Raw genomic sequence first — 14,638 nt, 5'->3', positions numbered from 1 at the left:
TCACATCTTTCATCCCACATATTTATATACACCCAAATTTACATTATAAAATATATTAAATTATTATACATATATACATATTATTTATATTGATTTCAAAAATGACGTATTTTTGTTTGTGTATTTTTTACGCAACGACTAGTTTACCGGTTAAACTTTTTAACAACTAGTTTTTATAGTATTGTGAAATTCTTATTTAATATAAATGTAAAAGTAAGTGATGGTGTAGAAATGTAAATATATAATTTTTTGGATTTTAATTAATTTATTGTAAGGATGTTTATAATATTGTAAATATATAATTTTTTGGATTTTAATTAAATTATTGTAAGGATGTTTATAATATACTTGGACCTATTTTGATCCATTTATGTTTGGTTTGTACATTGGATGAATCATCTAGTTAATTTTTATATTTGTTCTTTTGTGTTAATTTAAGTGTGTTTATTTGTATTCGTATATTTGTTTATATATGTTCATTTATGTTCGTTTACATTTGTTAAATGATGTTCGTTCACGTTCATGAACTGTTCATAATGGTAATTTAGTTCCATTTATGTTTGGTTATGTTCGTTAGTGTTCATTTTAGATGAAACATTGAATGATATCATCCACTTGACGTTTTATATTTGTTCATTCATGTTCATTTGTTATAATTTGGATATTATTTTGTGAAAGTTTTTTTTAAGTTCAACTTAAAAGAAAGATAATTACTAATGTAACTAAATAGGGTTTGAGGTTTGATAATGAAAGAGTTTCACAAATTAATGAGATATTATACTCGTTTAAGGGATATCCGGGTTTGGTGAGATCCATGACCCGCTTATTTTCTTTAATATAAAATTGTTTTTTAATTATAAATAATATTCTCTTTTAAAAAAATCGGATATTAGTTTTTAGTATATCTAAACTCTATTTTATAGAATTTGTATATCAAATCTTTGGTGAGATTAATTTTTTAAGTTAATGAGATGTTATAACTCATTTAAGGACTATCCGGGTTTTGTGACACGAATTCAGGTCAAACGAATGAGATGTCTCCATTTACAAATGAAACAATCTGGTGACTTGAGAGGGGGTGAAGAGTAACCAGAGAGATTTTAGAGGTTTCGTTTATATATATTTAAGATAACGTAATTACGACTAAACAATTTATAGAATGATATTTATAATTTAGAAAATACTCGAGGGAGCATCTATGTAAGTTAAGTATAAAATATAAAAAGAAAAAGAAGTGAAAGTTGGGTGTAAGTAAAAGATCAAATGTTTTCCATTGGCGGCAATAATGCCATTCTTTCCGGTAGGAATCTTGTCAGGCGCAATATACATACATTCATTGTTATTGATAATTATTAATAACACATATAATATACTATAATAATAATAATAATGTGAATAGTTATTAATTAATAATTAAGAATGAAAGAAAGAAAGTCCATCTGGAGGGAGGGACGGAGTTTCCAAAAGTGCATGTTATTCGCCGCCCATCCTCGCTTAATTCACCAACATTCAACTAATGCAAAAGCAACTAAAGCTAAATCAATATTACTTACTTACTTACTGTTGAATAATAATAATAATAATAATAATAATAATAATAATGTCGTTTGTTGTGGGATTAATAATCGGAATGACACTTGGGTTTGCACTCATCGCTGCTTTTCTAAGATCGGAGAATGCCAGATCCAACCGTCGTTCTAATCTCGTCAGTTTGTTTCTATTCCAACTTGAATTGATTTATGTCTCAAAGTAATTAAACCCTTGATTGATTCTAGCTTATTAGTTGAAATGACTCCCTATATATATATGTTGCATATATATATACTTGCAGAATGCTATATATTTGTGTAGTTGCATGCTAATAATTTTAAGGAATGAAACACACGCTCTTACTCTTACATCTGTAAAAGTAGTTTTGTTTGTCAAATGTTAATTGAGTCGGTATAGTTAAAAATCCTAAACATGATATCCATCTATGGATGTTTGTTACAACTGAAACTCGTTGTCAACTGATCGATTTTAAGCAACTGAGTTTTATGTGTTACGAAGGCGAATATAGTTGCTGCATTTGCAAGGATTACCCGTGAAGATTCAACAAAGTTACTCGCCCCCGAGTATTATCCTTCGTGGGTTGTTTTTTCACAGAGACAGAAGGTGAGTCTTACGCCCTGGTTTCACGTTCTTCCTGTTTATTCAATACATGGGAACTGATTGTTTCTCTCGTCTTTTTTGTTGCAGTTGACATGGCTTAATTCTCATCTTACAAAAATCTGGCCCCATGTTGATGAGGTAAGTTTATCAACAACATACTGTTTTATTTCTTTTGAGATACATATTGAGAATATTGTAAGCCTATCAAAATCACTGGGTCGGGCTGGTAACGGGTCAGAATGGTTCGTTCTAAAACTGAGTTGATCAATTTGGTGTAGGCGGCTTCGGAGCTTATAAAGGCAAGCGTGGAGCCGATTCTCGAGCAATATAGACCGATTGTCCTCTCTTCCTTGACATTCTCCCGGCTCACTCTAGGCACTGTTGCACCACAGTTTACCGGTAATTTATTTGTATAGAGTTTTTGTTCATTTGCATGATGTGTGAATATTTACTGAAAGCAGTGATTAATTAGCTTTCGGATAATATGATTTTCAGGAGTTTCTGTTATTGAAGATGAAAGTGATGGAATAACTTTAGAGTTGGAGTTAAACTGGGACGGGAATCCCAGTATAATACTTGATGTCAAGACTAGACTTGGTGTCGGTTTGCCCGTGCAGGTACTGCAATATGTTTTCTCAAGTTGATTAATGTTCCTAGATATTTAGTCTTCTATTATGACATTTATGTACCCGAAGGATCTGCAACTAAATTTAAATATAAAAAATTTTTTGTTTGCGTAGGTGAAAAATATTGCATTCACAGGGGTCTTTAGGATCATATTCAAGCCACTAGTCGATGAATTTCCTTGCTTTGGAGCCGTCTCGTTTTCTTTAAGAGAGAAGGTATTTCTTTTTCCCATTAGCTAGACTTGAGAAACTCAATAACTAGATGGCCGAGAGTGCGTAAACGGGCCAGGGCGAGCTCGAGCTTAATCAGTCTCAGCTCGTTTGTTAGTTATTTAACGTAAGAGAGCTGGAGCTTGAACTTGGCTTGTTTACTAGTTATTTATTATTTCTTTGAAAATACAGAAAAAGATGGATTTTACTCTAAAAGTAGTTGGCGGTGACATATCTGCTATTCCCGGTGTCGCTGATGCTCTTGAGGTGTGCGCTTCATTATAATATTCCATTAATATTTTAGCTACATTTGTGACTTATTCAGTTCATTTCAGAGTACCATACATGATGCTGTTGAGGATTCAATCACATGGCCCGTTCGAAAAGTCATCCCCATTATCCCTGGTGATTATAGGTATGCCTGCAAATTGACGTAAATATCATCAAATTTGCTGATATTAATATCATTTTTTTAATTTTTTTTATAATGATTTGATAGTGACCTTGAATTAAAGCCCATGGGGACATTGGAGGTGAAGCTTGTACAAGCTCAAGGTTTGACTAATAAAGACTTTATTGGGAAATCTGATCCTTTTGCTAAGTTGTACATACGCCCATTGCGTAGTAGAACACAAACAAGCAAAGTTATTGTAAGTTATTATTATTATTCATGTTATTCTTTTGATGTGTTTGCTAAGAACAAACATGAGTTCTTCATATTCATATTATTTACTTTGTGCTCTAGGATAACGACTTGAATCCGGTTTGGAACGAACATTTTGAGTTTGTAGTCGAAGATATATCCACCCAACACCTTACATTAAAAGTATATGATGATGATGGGCTTCAAGTTTCAGAACTCATTGGATGTGCTCAGTATAAGCTGAGTGAACTCGAGCCCGGTAAAGTGAAAGACGTGTGGTTAAAATTGGTAAAAGATTTGGAGATCCATAGAGATAATAAAGATAGAGGGAAGGTGAGAACTTTAGAGCTGAACCTTATTCATATCACACTTGATTACACATTGCAAGATAGGCAGGTTGGGTGCCTCGGGTTGGCTCGCTCTTAGGAACCCTTTTCGTATATTCATTTTTTTATTTAGTTTCTCTATTATAACGTGTTCAACTCATTTCTAGAGATTGCATAGTTTCTTGTAATAATTATTTGTGTAGGTGCACTTGGAGCTATTATATTGTCCATATGGTGTGGGAAACGGCTTTACCAACCTGTTTTTTTCCAACTTATCGTTAACATCTTTGGAAAGGGTTCTCAAAGACGGGTCGGGTGATCAAAATGGTGATGTGGTAAATAACATAAGAAGGACAGTAATAATAAGAGGAGTGTTATCCGTCACAGTAATATCTGCTGAAGATTTACCGCCTGCTGATTTACTGGGGAAAGCCGATCCTTTTGTTGTTCTCACTATGAAGAAAACGGGAACAAAAACCAAGACGAGGGTACGTTGGATAACAGGTCAAGTTGGTGTGTTGGATTATGCTTGGTTTAAAAAGTTGTTCTTGTCAAAATGCAGGTTGTGAATGGAAATTTAAATCCAATTTGGAATCAGACTTTTGATTTTGTTGTTGAGGACGGGTTACATGATATGCTTATTTTAGAAGTATGGGACCATGATACATTTGGGAAGGTGCATACATCGTTTCACACGTTCCTTGTCTTTAGCGATTAATTTCATATTAATAACATAATTCATATATGTGTTCACGTTTCCGTTTGTAAACACACATCTGACCCCTCATACCACCAATATTCGTGTTCATGAATACGGGAATTAACTTTATTATTGTTATGAATTTTTTCTAGGATTTTATGGGAAGATGCATTTTGACTTTAACAAGAGTTATATTACAAGGGGAATATAAAGAAAGTTTTCAAATTGAGGAGGCTAAGTCAGGAAAGCTTACCTTGAATCTTAAATGGTTAGCACAGCCGATTTATCGCAAGTCTTAGCATTCGGCTCAACAAGAAGAGCTATTGGAGAAGCCTATACATACATGTTCATCTTCAAAAGGCCTCGAAGATGCAAGGAAAGAAGCTGTTAAGATGTTTATGGCAAATCTTGAAGATCAAGCATTGTGTTGGGTGGAGTATGCTGTTGGTGCAGTTTTGTGTGTTTGTTTGCATCTTAATTGGTTTTGAAGCTTGTTGGTCAAATTGTGGAGTGACAATGTTGTAACTGGTGCACAGGGTTTCATGGTGAATCAAAGCAACATTAACATATATACATACAACCCCTTATTATTATTACTTTTACTTGTGATCAACCGTTTTAACAAGTGAGTTATCAAGGTTCCAAAAGCAACTAAAATATCACCGGTTTCTAATAAAAATAGATGACAATTACTCAACCTCTTCTGAAAATAATAAAAACACCGAATTAATAAACACATACCGGTTTTATTAGCTGATATCCGGTTTGGCAAATAATTCAAACATCTGGTTTTATCGAACTAGTCAAGTACCTGCGGATTTTATCAATCTAATAATAATGCAAGTAAGATTTATTCATTGCTTCGGTTCGTAATATTTCTAGTTTGTTTATTCGTATCATTTCTAGTTTGTTTATTTTAACGAGAGCTCAACATGACGCGCAATGAGTAAATGGGTTAGTTGGGTTTTAACAATAATTGAGATATTAATGCTCGCTTATACCTCACCCACGTTTGTTTAAGTAGACTCCACCGAACCCGAGTCGTCCTAGACTCGTCATCTCTACTATCGGCTATCACACGCCACCACCGACTGCTACCAACCATCATGCACCTCCACTGTGTCATAGCACCTCTAATAACATTGGTTATGGATACCCACGGGATATGCAGATTTGAAAGTCTTTGCCGGCAGCCTGCAGCTTCACCGGAAAAGCTGATCTTGCCGGAAATGGCTTGTATCCTACTGGTCCCTCTCCTGTGTTAACCAGATTTTTTACACCACTACTGCCGCTTCCCGTATATGTCTAAACCACTGCACATCAGGGGCCTCCGCCGGCAAATGAGCTTGTGAAAGGGTTTCGATTTGGTTGAAATGTCTAGTATGCCCCTCCTTTTGATGGTGGAGATTAACGGACAGGACATAGGAACACATTTTGTCTCGCTAGAAAACCACAAGGTCAACAGTCCATTTTCCAAACGAGGGAGACAATACGGTCCCGCCCACAAACCACAAGGATGCAAATTGAAGTTCTCTTTTTGATATGTAGATGTTCCAAATATTTTAGTAAAGAGTAAATTCATTAAAATAACAGAGGTGGTCTGTTTTGCGCAACCCAGGTAATAAATTAAAAGGATAAAACTTTTTGATAGAAAATATGAACCTAAAAACAATTTCACATTTCTTCAACAAACATCAACCCATTATGAGGGGATCTTGTCAAGTTCAATACAACTTTTAGTCCACCCATAAACCTAAAACTAACTAATATATATATGCTAACCTTTCATGATGGCTAAAGCATAATATTTCTTCATGGTTGTGTCACTTAGCTTGTTGGACTCCACACATCTCTCCATCCTGAAAATAATAAAAACACCAACTCAAATGTCATTGTTACCGACATTCATATATTACACATAAAAACAAGCATGGGGTCCTAGAGTAGACAACACTAAAACAAAATTCTCCACGGCCAGGCGGTACAGAACACTCATTTTTAAGTCCTTTTTAAATATTCTCACCCAAAGCTTCATCATACTAAATACTCATTCCTAACAAAATTCAAAATTATCTCCTTCATACAAGGTTGCAAAAGTTGCTAGGCGGACCCTAGGCGGCCCACTGGGGAGTTAGGAGTACTCGGCCTTAGTCGGTGAGTACTCGGCCTTAGTCGGAGAGTACTCGGGGATGTTACACCGAGAACTCAGCCTAGGCGGGGATTACTCAGGGATTACTCGTTGAGTACTCGGCGCCTAGGCGCGATTTTTACAACCATGCCTTCATATATCGTCAACTTAAATCATTCATGTCAAAATTATGTTTTTATGTTTTCCGCCCCAAACTTCATTTTCTTTAACTAATTAAACTACCATGAAGAAACAGTTACCATAAAATATATGACCAGTCAATGCTGTATCCAGCAATATCATTAACATACAAGAACTCTAAACAATATACATCCTAGAAAAAAAATAGACATACTTAGTAATCGGACATCTGTCAAAAATGCGAGTTAATATTAGAAAAGTAATACAAACCTCATCATAAACAACCTTTTGGTTGCGCCAGAACTCCAAAGGCGGGAGGACCACTCTTCCTTCATAAAATAAAGCATTTAATTTTTTTATCATGCGTTTAGGGCATCCAAGTAGTAATAGTAATAGTAATATATATATATATATACTAGTTTTTATCCCCCGTATTACGGGGGTTGGTTTATATTGTTTGTTCAAATATTTATTTATTTTTTGAATTTATATTTTTTTTATTGTATCAAAGTTAATAATATACTTATGATTTGGTGATAAATTGTTTTATAAATAAATGAGATGTTATAACCCGGTTTAAAAGCTATATGGTTTTGATGAGACCCAAGACCCGTTTATTTTTTCTACTATAAAATTGGTTTTTTTAATTATAAATAATATTTTATGAAAGTTAATAATATACGTATGGCTTGATGAGACCCAAGACCCGTTTATTTTTTTTATTATAAAATTGGTTTTTTTAATTTAAATAATATATATATCTTTTTTAAAATAAATAAGATATTAATTTTTAGTATATCCTACTTTATAGGATTTTTACATTAATAATTTGGTAAGAATAATTTTTTATTTAATGAGATGTTATAACCTGTTTAAGGAATATATGGGTTTAGTAAGATCCATACCCATGAATTCGGGTCAAATGCATGATAAGCCTCCATTTAAAAATCAAGCAAATCTGGTGACTCCAAAAAAAGGGGGAGCGACCACATCGCGACACCTAGGATTTTTGGATCTTCATTTATATATATTATAGATATATATATATATATGGTCGCTTTGTAAACCATCTCTAACCTGATCTAGATTTTTTTCCACTAAAAGAATCTATTGACAAAATGCTTGCACTTCCACATGTTCCCTCAGGTTCCTAAACAATAACAACCTGTTACTGTTATTCCAAAACAAACAAGTAAAACTAGAGTTGTTTGTAGATTTACCTTTTTGCCCCTTGCAGGGGTAGATTTAGCTGATTTAGGACTTGTTATGAGTTTTCTTTTAACCAGCAATTTGGTTTTAGACCTGTTCTGAGTCATCAATGCTTCGTTGGAACTGATTACCTGAGTTGGAGGTGCACCTTCTTTCTGTCGTCGGTTTTGTTTCTTGTATCTGCTACCTTTCGTGCTTGTTCTTGCAAGGTCATTATCGCCATTTACATCCGTTACACCCACACTCGTGTTATTTAACGGGTCTGAACACTTGGGTGTAATGTGTTTTTCCTCTAGATCAGTTATCTCTATATCGATCGGTGATTCACCGCTCACATCAGCATCATCCTTATTTGTACTATCCTCAGTAATAACAAAGTCAACATTTTGGTCTTTTGATTCCATCTTTATAACCGTATCCTCGGATGATTTTGAAACAGTTTTCCCGCTTTCATTTACAGCCTCTTTGTTTAAACTTTCAGTCTTATCCATCGTTTTCATAGATCTAGTTATACGCCTGCTAGAGACCCCTGAAAACTTTGATCGTGTACATGAGTCCACAGTATTACTGACAACGAGACTTGGATCACCCTCAAATCCTGGTGTCACAGGAGATCTTTCGCGTAAAACTTCATTTCCAGCTTGAATTATATCCTCCTGCTCAAGAAACCATAAAAACATTTTCTTTTCTTTTTTTTTTTTTTTTTTGGTTTTTGATTTAACAAACTTGAAAACACAAATGTCAAAGTAAATATGAGAAAACATACATGTGGAACTTCAACCAAAGGTGGATTAAGGGGAGTGCTAGTTTTATCGTTCAATATTATGTCTTGGCAATCTTGAATTCCAATATCCAAAATGTCGGTATCGGAATAATGTGGTTTATCATGGAAGTGACCATGTTCTTCTTCTTCAATCGAGTCTTTGCCATCTTGTTGTTGAACTGAAGATGATTATCATATGCAGAAAGTGAGAAATGCATGTTTCATAGGTGCAGAACTTTGTTTTACATAATAAAATTGTATGTTTTTCGTTGTGAGACATTTGACAGTAGACTCTGTTTTGGAACAATATTCCTTCCAGTTAGGGGGGAAACCGAGAACAAAATCATCAAACACCTGCAAGTGTAACAAACAAATATATGATATTAATTTGGATGTTGATTTGAGGTTATGTTTTTGATACCTGAGGGGGGAATCCATTTTGAAGTGTTCTTTGTTTGTTGATGGAGCCTCTAAGAAGAAGAAGAAGAAGAAGAAGAAGAAAGTTGTTACAGTCTTGTGGACGTAGGAAGGAGATGCATTGTTGGGAGGCATTGAACAAGTTGGAGTTGCTTGCTTGCTTGCTGTTTCAAACTCAGATAGATTTAGGAGGTACCTAATGTTTTGGCAGATGCATTCAAAATGATCTAAACATACAAATTCCGAAAGAAAAGATAAACAAGAATTACCGACCGAGGGAGGGATGTGATGGTAATAATAATAATAATAATAAGTAGGAAGGAAGGAAGGAAGGAAGGAGGATGCGCAATGAAGCATACTATAACTATAACTCGCTTCGTAAAATTAAAAAATTAAAAAGTAGGAAGGAAGGAAGGAAGGAGGACGCGCAATGAAGCATACTATAACTCGCAATAAAAAATTAAAAAAAAAAACACTTGTAAATCTGATTGTTGATGATTATTTAATTTTACGATTTTCGTTTGGGGTGGAAGGAGTAGTTACTAATTAGGTTAGGGATTTCAGAACGGAGTTGAAGATGAAGATGGTGGTCACTAACGGCCAAACCTGTGGACCAAAACAAATTTCAATTCGTCTGTCAGATCTCACGGAAGACGCGCAATGAAGCATACTATAACTATAACCGACGGTTCTCCGTTTTATACGACGGATTAATGAAACAAACCGACATATTAATAAACAGTCGGATCTTACGATTAAGTTCATGCTTCTGTCATATCCAACTATTTAATTTGTCCAATGAACCCTAGATTTTTCAATTCGGTGGTTTTATATTTTGAGTTCATGAAGAAACACGGATCCAATCCCCGATACGAGTCCTGGATCCGATGAGTCTACAAGGTAGGGTACAATAACAACCACACAATATGAGTATAACTTCCCAAAGTCCAGTGACCGGAACCTGCAAAACAGACACCATGAGTCTCATCACAGGAAGGACAAGAGGTGGGGGTCTTCCCGTAACCACCCTCCGGCGTGAGAATAAGTACCTATTGCATATATACAATAGTGTTTTATTGTATATAATACAACAAAATTGCATTATCCAATACACACTATTGAATATATGCAAATACGACACTAATAATTGTATGCAAAACACATTATCGCATATATGTAATACAACACTAATGCATATATGCACTATATCGATTTTTTTTTTAATTTTTGTATATAATATAACACTATTGCAAATAAACAATACAAACAACTATATATATGCTATTCAACACTATTTCAAATATCAAAATGCACACTATTGCATATATGCATTATAAAAAAAGTCGGTGTATTGCATATATGCATTACTCGTTAATTTTTTTATTTTTTTTTTGTGGTGAAGAATAACAACATATAAGAAGGATGAAAGAAAAAAATTTAAAAAATATTTTTTTAATTAAATTAAAAATACATCATTATTATTTCTCTAGTTCTTTCCATAAAATGGAGTTCTCTCATGATCCTCTCCCTATATATATATATATATATATATATATATATTGGATTACAACACCATTACACACTTAAAACAAAAACTCTATCTTTGCTGACTGGGCGTCACATGACACAAATCGCACATTTTGTAGCCCCTCTACTACACATAGACTAAGTGGAAGTGTTATTGTTATTATAAGTAGAAGACGTCAAGTCAAAGGGACAGCCGCAAGAACATTAGCATATATTCTTATTCTTTGGAGCAAAAGAAGACACATCAGCCGTAACATAATAATAATAATAATAATAATAATAATATTATTATTATTATTATTATTATTTCTTGAAAGGGAACTGGGAGTTCCTCGACATCTGCAAGAAGCAGATGAGAGGAGGAGCAAACGCATTGGGAGAGAAAAAGAAAGTGGTTGTGTGTTCGGGTTCACATCTACTTTAAGTTTGGTTTGATTTTATTACTTTTTTTTTATTATGAACTCCATTATTGAACTTATATATTTTATGCTTTTGAACATGATTATTGCCTAACTCTCTTAGTTACCTAGGTTTTGAGTGAATATTTTTTGAGTTTTGGATTTCTTGTTGGTTTATTGGTGACTTGTGTTGGACTAATATTATTGTAACCAACTTATTTATGCTTAATAAGACGAATATGCATGCTTAATATTAATTTACTTTTGTTCAATCGTTTCATATGTGTCTTTGTGAAAGTCTTTCATGTGTAGATGCACGTTAGGTTACCTACTGTGTGTTCGTAACTAGTTTATGGTTTATAGTCGATATAATCCGTAGAAACTTTTGCTTAAGGGTTTAGAGAAATTAAGTGTTCTACCTATCTTGAGACTGAGAGGTAATAGATGTTTGGGGTTGTGTTATTCATTAGGTGGTTTGGGTGAGAGTGAATTTCCACTTATTGTATTTTGATTTTTGCTATCCCGAGTCTTTTTGAGCATCTTTAGGTTACTCCTTACGTTCCTTATACTCCCGAATGTATTGTGATTAGTGATACTGAGAGGTGATCTAGTCATTAGAGTACTTTAATATTGTTGGAGAGACTAAGAGGTAATCCAACCAACCGGTGCGTCATAGGTCCCTTAGGTTTTCCTTTTAGGTCACACCCAGAGAATGATCAGGGATCCATTAGGTTGCCTATAGGTGTCGTATCTTTAGATCCCGGTTCCATCACAGTTCCCAAAGCCGATAAGTGTCCAAGATCCACAAATAGGATTTCAAGCCTAGGTAACGCCTTTCTCATTATTATTTTCATCTAAGTCTTAGAGTTTTAAATTGTTTTTCCTAGTTTATTTTAGTTTAATTAATTAATTAGTCTAAATAATAATTATTTTTAAATAAAATATTTAATTAAATAAATGTCTCTAGGGTTCGATATTCTCGGTCTTCCTATAGCTATTCTACACCCGATAGGTTCACTTGCCTATTGCTAGTGGTTTGGTTTAAAGTATTCTAGGTTTTTATTACTCATTATGCTTGGTCGTTATTTGATAAAATTTTATATACCACTTTACGCACATCAGAACTGATGCCCGTTGGAGAACTTTATTATAACTACTAGTATGCGGACACGTAGCCTTGATTGATAGACTAGACAATTATGTTTAAATCCAGACACATGTATATTCGATCTGAGTTTCTTTTTATTTTCTATCTTGTATATAATATGAATCACCTAATCCCTTAAATCTTTGTATGTTAGAGATCACATAATCTCATATAAACATTTAACTGACTTAAAGATAAACAACCTGTTTATCTTAATGACTGATTGTAAAAGGTTTAACGTATTAACATGTGATAGTCTGTTCTGTATGATGTGGTGATCTTGTTTGAAGACCTTTATGAATGATTGATGATTAACCGATAAACAAATAGGTTTGTAAGTACCCAGATCATCTCTTGATCCGAGCACAGACCTTTAGTCTGGTTTTGATAGGTTTAAACCTTGATTGATCATTTATTTGAATAAAATATTAGACATGTAGTCTTTCTGTTTATTTATCAATCGTGTGTTAAGTTTCTTCTTCATGAAGAAAAATCTATGATGGGTTTCTTCTTCAAGAAGAAACTTCATTTATCTGTAACATTTGTTTAGAAATTTTTATATTTCTTACTCACAAAAAAACACTATTTTGTCTATACCCTTTGTATGTAAAAGCTTATGTTTCTTAATATTGAAGAAACAATATTTTAGCTATATCCTGTGTATATATAATCTTATATTTCTTAATCATAAAGAAACATGATTTTTACTATTACCTTTTAATTTGATCAAGGTCTAGGCTATACTCTCGACTAGGGTCTAAGCCATGATAAAATAATAAAATTATAACTTAGGCAGAACCCCTACCTATACGAGTATTCGGAGTTTATACGCCTAAGCTTGTACGAGTAGCACTTTAACTCTATGTCGCGATCTGGAGCCAATACCTTCAGAATTTCGGGGCTTGGCACGCACTACGATGCTCGGCACACAAAACAAGGTAAAGTGTGTGAGAGAGAGTGTTTTGGTGAGCTGGTGTGTGCCTTGAACACCCCTATTTATAGCCATTTTTGTGCTCCTTCGCATCGCGTGAAGGAACAATATTACGGTCATTAGCGTCGCGCGAACAGACTTTATGTCGATGAGTCATTTATGAGGTTGCCACATGGCGCCACGTGGTTTGACACGTGATGTCATGTATCCACACGTGTCAGGCATGCACGAGGGTCACTTCGCGTAGCGCGAAGTAGCCCTGAGTTATTACTTCGCGTAGCGAGAACCATTAAATCCTCAGGTAATGTGTTTTGTCCTTCGCGTAGGCGCGAAGGTTGTATCCGTTCGCGTAGCGCGAATGATCAAAGTTTCAGAATTTTCGTTTTGATCATTGTACTTTGGTAGTTTGTCACGTCTTGGTCTAAATTTCATTCAAAAATACTAAGGCGGCTCTCAAGCGGCTCGCGACAATGCGAGTGTTCGAAGTGCGCCATTAAAGCGCCACATTGCGCCAATCGCCCGTGCCCATGCGCGTCGAGTGCTTCGCACCCTCTACTTGGACCACTGGTGCATGTTTGGTGTATAAGAATATATTACTATGGAAACTCAACTTCTTATAAATAGCTTCCAAATTTTTCTTACTTTCCATGTGGGAGGAAATTCACTTTCCTTTTTATACCCTGTGGAATGCTTCCACTTTTTCCATTTTTCATGTGGGATGGATTCTCTTTTCCTATTTCCTTAATATGGGATGAACTTACTTATGAAATATTTTTATTTCCTTATTTTCTTAACATGAAATGTTTTTATTTACTTATCTAAATTTTCCCATCACTTGTCTTGAGAATATTTTTGATCCTTCAACTTTACTAAGTTGTCAAATTTGGATTGAAACTTTGGGGATGTTACAATAATCATCGGATGAAATAAATAAATGTAACTCACCATCCATCCATCTTGTTTGTGTTTATTTCGAATTTTGGTTCAATGGATTGAATTTTGGTGAAGTTGGGTATACAAATAATCAAAATTTATTTATTTTTTAAAATTCCAGACGGCTATAATGTCGTTTTCAAATGACTATGTGTTCATAGGTATACTTGAAATGAATGGTTTTAACCATCTTTGGTGTTATCGCGCGTTAAAGACTACTCGAAGGGGTACCTGACGTACGCCCTTCCACTTGATGATCGGTTATTTGGTATATATTCTAGTACGTTAATTATTTAGTTTTAGTTGTTTATTTCGTGAACTTTGGTACTTTAAGTATGCTTATGTGTTTCAGGTCATTGAGCTTTAAAGTACACATTGAAGACATTAC

At 34.3% G+C, this 14,638-nt stretch overlaps 2 protein-coding genes across 2 annotated transcripts; one reads left to right on the top strand and one right to left on the bottom strand.

Annotated features, from left to right (window-relative positions):
* The first annotated feature begins 1,599 nt into the window (after nucleotides 1-1,599).
* Nucleotides 1,600-4,955, top strand: LOC143614255 (synaptotagmin-5-like). Its single transcript, XM_077087747.1, has 13 exons — nucleotides 1,600-1,705; nucleotides 2,050-2,154; nucleotides 2,239-2,289; nucleotides 2,430-2,550; nucleotides 2,647-2,768; nucleotides 2,892-2,993; nucleotides 3,180-3,254; nucleotides 3,323-3,402; nucleotides 3,487-3,637; nucleotides 3,733-3,963; nucleotides 4,160-4,444; nucleotides 4,519-4,632; nucleotides 4,809-4,955. The coding sequence occupies exons 1-13, from the start codon at nucleotides 1,601-1,603 to the stop codon at nucleotides 4,953-4,955; spliced, it is 1,689 nt and encodes a 562-aa protein (XP_076943862.1). The 5' UTR covers nucleotide 1,600.
* Nucleotides 4,956-6,447: 1,492 nt separating this feature from the next.
* Nucleotides 6,448-8,709, bottom strand: LOC143614257 (uncharacterized). The gene is made up of 4 exons (XM_077087748.1): nucleotides 8,146-8,709; nucleotides 8,003-8,075; nucleotides 7,196-7,254; nucleotides 6,448-6,515 (listed from the first exon to the last, which is right to left on the bottom strand). Exons 1-4 carry the CDS (start codon nucleotides 8,632-8,634, stop codon nucleotides 6,480-6,482), a joined length of 657 nt encoding a protein of 218 aa, XP_076943863.1. The 5' UTR covers nucleotides 8,635-8,709; the 3' UTR covers nucleotides 6,448-6,479.
* Between the last annotated feature and the right edge of the window lie 5,929 nt (nucleotides 8,710-14,638).

The sequence above is a fragment of the Bidens hawaiensis genome, unplaced genomic scaffold (genome assembly GCF_021521415.1).
Source record: "Bidens hawaiensis isolate Kalapana, Puna unplaced genomic scaffold, B.hawaiensis_p1.1 tig00039507_1, whole genome shotgun sequence".
Lineage (NCBI taxonomy): Eukaryota > Viridiplantae > Streptophyta > Magnoliopsida > Asterales > Asteraceae > Bidens > Bidens hawaiensis.
The sequence above is the reverse complement of the archived record's forward strand: the minus strand, read 5'-3'. Positions and strand labels throughout refer to the sequence as shown.

Bases quoted from the DNA above. Each gene is read 5' to 3' on its own strand.
- LOC143614257 (XM_077087748.1), bottom strand. From the start codon at position 8,634: ATGAAAACGATGGATAAGACTGAAAGTTTAAACAAAGAGGCTGTAAAT. The intron at 8,076-8,145 runs GTAAATCTACAA...GTTATTGTTTAG, and splicing joins CCCCTGCAAGGGGCAAAAAG to GAACCTGAGGGAACATGTGG. The intron at 6,516-7,195 runs GTTTGTATTACT...TATTATTTTCAG, and splicing joins AAAAGGTTGTTTATGATGAG to GATGGAGAGATGTGTGGAGT.
- LOC143614255 (XM_077087747.1), top strand. From the start codon at position 1,601: ATGTCGTTTGTTGTGGGATTAATAATCGGAATGACACTTGGGTTTGCA. The intron at 2,290-2,429 runs GTAAGTTTATCA...AATTTGGTGTAG, and splicing joins TCTGGCCCCATGTTGATGAG to GCGGCTTCGGAGCTTATAAA. The intron at 3,964-4,159 runs GTGAGAACTTTA...TTATTTGTGTAG, and splicing joins ATAATAAAGATAGAGGGAAG to GTGCACTTGGAGCTATTATA.